This window comes from Chroicocephalus ridibundus, chromosome 19 (genome assembly GCF_963924245.1).
Source record: "Chroicocephalus ridibundus chromosome 19, bChrRid1.1, whole genome shotgun sequence".
In the NCBI taxonomy this organism is placed as follows: domain Eukaryota; kingdom Metazoa; phylum Chordata; class Aves; order Charadriiformes; family Laridae; genus Chroicocephalus; species Chroicocephalus ridibundus.
The window spans coordinates 1,501,752-1,509,441 of NC_086302.1; the positions used below are offsets into that span (position 1 = coordinate 1,501,752).

At 68.0% G+C, this 7,690-nt stretch overlaps 1 protein-coding gene across 6 annotated transcripts in view; it reads left to right on the plus strand.

The window, feature by feature from the left end:
• Positions 1-7,283, plus strand: part of ADGRB2 (adhesion G protein-coupled receptor B2) — a 29,097-nt gene extending 21,814 nt beyond the window's left edge. For 5 of the 6 annotated variants that reach the window (XM_063355872.1, XM_063355870.1, XM_063355866.1 and 2 more), the window contains 15 exons: positions 237-340; positions 632-734; positions 999-1,149; positions 1,443-1,512; positions 1,633-1,699; positions 1,820-1,905; positions 2,478-2,576; positions 3,490-3,661; positions 3,740-3,835; positions 4,012-4,051; positions 4,222-4,880; positions 5,248-5,283; positions 5,586-5,690; positions 6,367-6,420; positions 6,589-7,283. In XM_063355872.1, coding sequence (XP_063211942.1) covers positions 237-340; positions 632-734; positions 999-1,149; positions 1,443-1,512; positions 1,633-1,699; positions 1,820-1,905; positions 2,478-2,576; positions 3,490-3,661; positions 3,740-3,835; positions 4,012-4,051; positions 4,222-4,880; positions 5,248-5,283; positions 5,586-5,690; positions 6,367-6,420; positions 6,589-6,789 — 2,043 coding nt within the window. In that variant the 3' untranslated portion in view covers positions 6,790-7,283. The remainder of the gene's footprint in view (positions 1-236; positions 341-631; positions 735-998; positions 1,150-1,442; positions 1,513-1,632; positions 1,700-1,819; positions 1,906-2,477; positions 2,577-3,489; positions 3,662-3,739; positions 3,836-4,011; positions 4,052-4,221; positions 4,881-5,247; positions 5,284-5,585; positions 5,691-6,366; positions 6,421-6,588) is intronic. The other variant, XM_063355867.1, reaches the window with a different exon arrangement.
• Positions 7,284-7,690: the final 407 nt, after the last annotated feature.

A 7,690-nucleotide genomic window follows, 5' to 3' on the forward strand; every position in this document is an offset into this window, starting at 1 on the left:
CAGCCCTGGGCGTCCCCCCACCGCATTGCTATTCCGCCCGCGTCCCCCGTCGGTATGGAGATGGGCATGGGTCCCCAGGAAGGCGCCTTGGCTGCGTCACCGCGGCCACCGACCCCCCCCGGCACCCGGGGGTCCCCAACCGGGGGGGTGGAGGGGCCCAGCGCGGGGCAGGGGGCTGGCAGGGAGCAGCCATGGGGGGGGCCGGGCTCAGCCGCTCCCACCCTGTTCCCCACCAGGCCATGGACCCCTCGGGCACCCCCTCGGTGCCGCTGATGATCGGCTGCGCCGTCTCCTGCATGGCCCTGCTGACCCTGCTGGTGATCTACGCTGCCTTCTGGAGGTGACCCGGGGACAGCTGGGGACCCGGGGGCCACCTGGGGCACGAGACCATGTGGGGAGGGGGTGGCAAGGTGGGGGGCAAGGTGGGACCAAAGGCTCAGCATCGATGTGATTAAACGCAACGTGGCGGGAAGAGAGTGACCCTGGTGGCTGCCGGGTGGGAGAGGTGCCTGGGCTGCCTGGCACTGTCCCTGGCCCAGGACAGCACCCACCCGCCAGCACCGGGCAGGGGACACGGGACAGGGACGTGGGACAGGCTGGCACCCCGGCCCCACGCTGCTCCTGCCCGCAGGTTCATCAAGTCGGAGCGCTCCATCATCCTGCTCAACTTCTGCGTCTCCATCCTGGCCTCCAACGTCCTCATCCTGGTGGGGCAGTCCCAGATGCTCAGCAAGGTGGGTGCCACCACCGTGCCCACCTCACGGGGTCCCCGGGTGGGTGAGGGGGCTGTGGCGGGGTCCGAGCCTTCTTTTCCCAGCCGGTCGCCTCGTCCCTGCTGGCTCCCAGCAGCAGATTGGATTTGGATTAACTCGATCTCGGGATTAAATCCTTTGCGCCAGCGGTTTTGACACAGACCTTGCCGGGACGTGGGAGTTTAACCGCCGCGTGGCCGCGGTGGTGCCACCGTGCCTCCCCGTGATGTGCCCGCGTCCCCGCAGGGCGTGTGCACCATGACGGCCGCCTTCCTCCACTTCTTCTTCCTCTCGTCCTTCTGCTGGGTGCTGACGGAGGCCTGGCAGTCCTACCTGGCGGTGATCGGCCGGATCCGGACACGCCTGGTCAGGAAGCGCTTCCTCTGCTTGGGATGGGGTAAGAGCCCAGCAGCGCTGGTCCCAGCACGGGGTGGAGGGGAGGAACCACGCACCCCCCCTACCCCGGCACCCCCCCAGGGTTATCAGAAGGGGAAACTGAGGCACGATGGAGGAAAGCAGACCCCGGTGTCTTGGTCCCTTTGACGTGGCACCTTCTGACCAGCCAGACCATGGGGAGCTGCCAGAAGGACCCCATCCCTGTTCCCATCCATGGGGGCTGGCACAGGGGTGATGCTGGGGGGGACAGCAATGCCACCCCCCTGCAGCTCCAGCCTCATCTCCCCTCTCCAGGGTTGCCAGCCCTCGTGGTCGCAGTCTCCGTCGGCTTCACGCGGACCAAAGGCTACGGGACGGCGAGCTAGTACGTGGGGACGGGGGGACACGGGGACCGCTCCGGGCTGGCAGCAGTGCTGGGAGCAGGGGATGGGGACAGGGGATGTCCCCTCTCCGTCAGCCCCTGACACGCCACGGTCCCCTGCAGCTGCTGGCTCTCACTGGAGGGCGGTTTGCTCTACGCCTTCGTGGGACCCGCTGCTGTCATCGTGCTGGTGAGCTGATCCCGAGCATGGGACCCCCAAAAAGCCACCTCGGTGCGTGGCAGCTCCTGCCAGCCCCGGCTGGCGAGGGCTCCGTGCCCGGCCCTAACCCCGGCGCCGCTCTCGCCCAAGGTGAACATGCTGGTTGGCATCATCGTGTTCAACAAGCTCATGTCCCGCGATGGCATTTCAGATAAGTCCAAAAAGCAGCGAGCTGGGTAAGTGCCCTGCGCCCCGCGGGACTGTCCCTGGGGCTGGCGCGGAGCACCCTGTCCTGCCGCAGGGCATGGCGTGGGGTCTCCCCCGGGAGCGGGCTGAGGACGGGGCAGACTTCACCACACCAGTGGGCAGCAGGGGCCAAGCCCGGGGCAACGGTAGCCTCTTGTTGGGGGCTGCTGGAGAGGCAGTAGCTGGGGGGTGGTCACCCCCACACCTTTCCCCAGGGAAGGGGGAGCCGCGCGCTGCGGACCCCCCCTCCCTGCCGCCAGCGGAGGGGGCTGAGCCCTGCCCGCCCCGTCCCGCTGCCACTTGGCCACCCCGGCTCGTCATTAACAACTGCTGCCGCCCTCGACTAACCCGGCTCTCTCTCTCTTTCTCTTTTCCTTCTCCCATTTGCTTTTTTGCCTGTGTCCGTCCATCCATCCATCCGTCTGTCCGTCCATCTGTCTGACCTATCCCCCCCGCATTCCCTGCCATCCTGCTGTCCCACCACCTTTGCTCCCTCCGCCCGCATCCCCGCGTGGCCCGGTCCTGGCCGCGGGGCGCCGGGGGGGTGGGGGGGCCCGCGTAGCTCCAAGCCCCCCCCCTGCGGCAGCCTGCTGCTGAAATGCACCAAGTGCGGCGTGGTGTCCAGCGCGGCCATGACCTCCGCCACCGCCAGCAGCGCCATGTTAGTGCCCGCCACGCGCCCGCTTCGCCCCCCGCCCCGAGCACAGCCGTGGACCCCACGGAGCGGGGGAGTTGGGTTCTGGGTATCGCCCCAGGGTGGGGGGACGGCCTCTGAGCTGGGGGTCCCGCGGGCAGGGCGAAGGCTGTGTGCTCGGGGCGGCCGCGGGGTGCGCGTGTCCCACCGCGGCCATCACGTCTGCATGGCATGGCTTCCCGCAGGTCACGTCATCTCTGGGGTCGGGGCGCGGGGGGCTCAGCTCCTCTTCCCCGGGGCGGCTTGGGAGCGGGGAGGGCATGAGGGGCACCGCACCAGGGGCCACGGGCCAGTCCTGGCCCCGGGGGGCATCCCCGGGACCCTCTTCCCGGCATGCGAACCCCCCACGGGTGCTGGCAGAGGGCTGGGCTGTCACCACTGCCACCCTGCCCAGCCAAGGTCCCTGCTCCCAGGGCTTTAGTTGCAGCAGAAGCAGCCCCAAATGCACTGCTAAAAAAAAAAAAAAAATCCCCTTTTCCACTTTTCTTGCGGCTGTGGGAGGGTGACGGTGACCCTGTGTCACCCCAGCACCCTCACTGCCTGTGCGGGGTCAGGGACAGGCGTGCCTGGGCCAGCTCGGTGGCACCGATGGCTCAGCCTGGGGTTGCGCCGGGGCTGCGGGGGGGAGAAGGAGCCCGTGGGCCACCGTGCCCTAAGGCAGGTAGTGCCCCAAGCGCCCACCCTGGGGACACCGAGGAAGAGGGGACAGCGGTGGGGGCCTGGCGGGGCACACGGCGTCTGCAGGGTGCTCGGGTCTCCGTGCCACACATGCACGGTCAGCCCCGGCCACGCTCGGGGGGCTGTGGGCGATGCTCGGGGGGCTGTTGCGGGGCAGCCCTGGCACAGCGGGCTCACCCCGGCCCCTCTCTCCCTGCCCCAGGGCATCGCTGTGGAGCTCCTGCGTGGTCCTGCCTCTGCTGGCGCTGACCTGGATGTCGGCCGTGCTCGCCATGACCGACCGGCGCTCCATCCTCTTCCAGGTCCTCTTCGCCGTCTTCAACTCCGTCCAGGGCTTCGTCATCATCACCGTACACGGGTTCCTGCGCCGAGAGGTGGGGTGGCCCCGGAGGGGTGCTGGGGAGGGGGGGGGACCCCTGGCCGCGGAGCCGTGACCGGCTCTGTCCCCGCAGGTCCAGGACGTGGTGAAGTGTCAGATGGGGGGGTGCAGGAGCGAGGAGAATGAAAACTCGCCCGACTCCTGCAAGAACGGGCAGGTGCAGATCCTGGTGAGTGCGGCGGCCCCGGCACGGGCTGCAGCGGGCACCGGCGGGGCCGGGCAGGGTCCCCCTCGCCAAGTCCCTGCTCCCCGGCCCGGCCAAGATGCATTCATTTCCCCGTCTCTCCCTCTCTCTTTCTCTCCTCTCTCTCTCTCTCTCTTTCCCCTCTCTCTGTATTTTTATAGACAGATTTTGAAAAGGACGTTGACCTGGCGTGTCAGACAGGTGAGGTCCCCCCTGCGCTGGGGACGGGGGTGTCACTGTGCCAGGCTGGGGAGGGACAGGTGGCGTGTGCCGGGGTGGGCGCGATGCCACCGTGCAGGGGGTCGGTCCAGCCTCCCTGCCCTCCCGCGGGACCCCCCGGGGCTGGCTCTGACCCCGCTCCCCGCCCACAGTGCTGTTCAAGGAGGTGAACACCTGCAACCCCGCCACCATCACGGGCACCTTGTCCCGCATCTCCCTGGACGGGGACGAAGACCCCAAGCTCAACACCACCTCGGAAGGCGGCCTGGGCTTCTCCAGCCTGCCGGGGAACATCCCTCCCGCCAGCATCCTGGTCCAGGTCCCCAAGATGACGCCCAACGTGGTGGCTGGCTTGAGTGAATTGGGCGACCCGCCGGCGCCGCAGCTCAGCCTGGAGGCGCCGGGTCCCGTCTACCTGTGCACGGAGAGCAGCCTGCGGCCCCTGGAGTACGGCTGGCTACGGGCCCCCGAGCCCCCGCGCGAGAGCGACTACATGGTGCTGCCCCGCCGGACCACCAGCCTCAAGCCCTTCCCGCGGGACGAGGGCACCTTCAGTCCCGGCGCCGAGGAGGGGGGCCCCGGTGGGACGGGGTGCCCGGCGGCAGAGGGGGATGCCTACCCTGGCTTCGTCACGATGGACCACGTCAACGTGAACTTGAACCAGCCCTACGGGACGGTGAAGGCTCCCTACAGCCTCCAGTTCAAGCAGCATCCCACCGTCCGGCAGATCCTGGCCTCGGAGCTGTCGGAGCGCAGCCGCACCATGCCCCGCACCGTCCCCGGCTCCGCCATGAAAGTGGGGTCCCTGGAGGTGAGCGGGGGGCTGGGGCGCGAGCGTGCCCGTGGACGCGTGCGCGGGGAGGGAGGTGTGTGGGAAGGGGTTGGGCGAGCGTGCAGCGGCGTGCGTGCATGGTCAGGGTTGCATGAGTCGCCCCCGTGGCTCGCTGCTCGGCATCCCACCCTTCGCTTGGTGGTGGGATGGAGAAGCTGCACGTCCCCCCGGCTCGGCCGGGAGCCCCGTGTCTCCAGCCGGGCTCCGTCCCCGCCAAGTGGCATGGCTTAGGGCTGGCATGAGCACCCCCCCTGCCCTGCTCCCCCCACCTCCCGGACCTGCAAAGACCTTTCCCTCTTCTTCTCCCTCTCCTCCCCTGCTCCTGTCCCCGCCTGTCCCCTGCCAGAGGAAGAGGTTGCGATACTCCGATTTGGACTTTGAGGTAAGCCCCGCCACGGCAGTGGGTGTCACCGTCGGGTGCCATCCGGGGACTGAACCACCTTGTCCCCGGCTGCCTCTGGCTCGCTGTCAGCAGTGCAGCAGCCGAGCTCGGGGGAGTTTTATACCAAGCAATAACGAGCGTTGGCTCTTGATTAAAACACCGGTGCCAAGGGGAGTGTTGCGGCGGGCCCTGCGCTCGTCTGCCGCGGGATGGCGGGGGGACGGAGGGGACAGGGACGGAGGGGGCTGTCGAGGGGCACGGGGCTGTCCCGCATGCTGACGGTCCCTGCTCTCGCCCCGCAGAAGGTGATGCACACGCGGAAGCGTCACTCCGAGCTCTACCACGAGCTCAACCAGAAGTTTCACACGCTGGACCGGTACCGGGCCCCAGCTGCCGGCTCCTCCAAGGTGAGGTCCTGGAGGCCCCATCCTGCCCCGGCGCCGCGGTTTAACCCCAGCCAGCAACTGGGACCACACAGCCGCTCGCTCATCCCCCCCCGGCCCCGGTAGGGCAGGGAGAAGAGGGGAGAAAAGGAGGGGAAAAAAACTTGTGGGTTAAGGACAGTTTAACAGAACAGAAATGGAAGAGAATAATAATGATAATTATAATAACAATAGTAAAGGAGTATACAAAATAAAGTGATGGAACACCAATTGCTCTCGCCACCCGATGATCGGTTGCCCATCCCATCCCAAGCAGCAATTGCAGATTCCTGCCCCCCGGCCAACCCCCATGTGTACACTGAGCATGAGCGTGGTCCGTGGTACGGAACGTTCCCTTGGCCGGCGGCTTGGCCTGTCCACGCTCCCCCTCGGCTTCTGTGGGAAGCTGAAAAAGTTCTGGACTAACGCAAACGCTACTTAGCAACAACCAAATCAGTGTGTGTTATCAACATTGTTCTCATACTAAACCCAAAACACGATAGTTACTAGAGAGGAAATTAACTCATCCCAGCTGAAACCAGGGCACCCCAGTCTGCTCCCCCGCATCCCTCCACCTCCCGCTGCGTGGACCGGGGCATCCCGGGGAGGACGGGGCATCCCGGGAGGGTGCTGGGGCTGAGCGCTGTGGTTCTTTCCGCAGCGAGAAAAGCGGTGGAGCGTCTCGTCGGGCGGCGGGGAGAAGAGCGCGGCCAACGTAAGTGCCTGAGCATCCCTGGGGACTGCCCCGTCCCCTCCTGCATGGGACCGGATTGCTCCAGCCCCCTCTGGAGCTGGGTGGAGGGGGGGTGGCAGTGCCTGGCGCATGGAGCCGTGCACGGCCACGCACCCCGGTTGCTTGCTGCAGCTGCCCCTCGCCCCGCAGGACGCAGCCGGCCCCGAGGAGCAGCAGCAGCAGCCGCAGGCGCCGGCGGCGCCGCCGAAGCCGTGGAGCACATTCAAGGCGATGACGCTGGGGTCCCTGCCCAGCGCCCAGCGGGACCGGCTGGAGCTGCGACGCGCCGACTGGGAGAGCCCCTGCGCCGGGCTGGATGCGGCCGACGGCGACTTCCAGACGGAGGTGTGAGCCCTGCGCCCGCCGCCGCCACCGCCCCGGCATGGGACCAGCCAAGACGCTGGGTTTGCTCCCTCCTCCTCAGCGGCCGGCATGGGGGGGTCCCCGCCTGGCCGGGGTGGGGGGTCCCCGCGGAAGGGACCGTGCTCCTGCCGCCTCTCGCCCGTCCTCGCGCGGTTTCTCCTCCCTGCCACCCTCCGGATGCGGGTGTGGAGGGGACACACGCACCCACCCCCCTCCCCCCACGCTCACCCACCGATCACGCCTGCACCCCCCGGGGCAGGACCGGCCATCGGGGCCGGCAGATCTTCGTTCTTTTTCTACCGGGATGTTTCTTCACGCCGTGCACCGTGTGCACGCGAGCGGCCGCCCACCCGGGGCCGGGCTGCCCTCGCCCCCCCCCCCCAACCCCGGGTGCCATGGCCGCCCCTTCCCAGCCCTCCCCACCCCCCCCACCCCACGGGGCAGGTGCTGTCGTTGTTGGAAATAAAAGTTCACTCTCTGTTGGTGCCGTGGGGCCGCGGCCACCGCCTCGTGCTTCGTGTCGGGGGTCCGGCCGGGGAGGGGGGTGGCTGCCACCCAGTGGGAACCCCCAGCCCGTCTGCTCCCGCCTGGCCCCCTCCCTCCCCAGTCTGTGTCCCCGCAGGATCCTGCTGGCCAGGGCTGAGCCTGCGCCCACACGCTGCCTTGCAAATGAGCGTCTTATCACGGGAGCCAAGAGCAGTAAATTACATGGTAATTAATCTATGAGCAAATTAGTAACTTCGGAGGCAATTACTGCGCAATCTGCAGAGGCATGTAATGTGGGGTGCCTCGCGCTGCTGGAGCATCCCTGGCACAGCCGGAGCCGGGCGTTGCAATGCGGGTGCCTCTGGGAATGGGGCGCTGGGGCAGGGGAGGCCAGCAAGCGCGG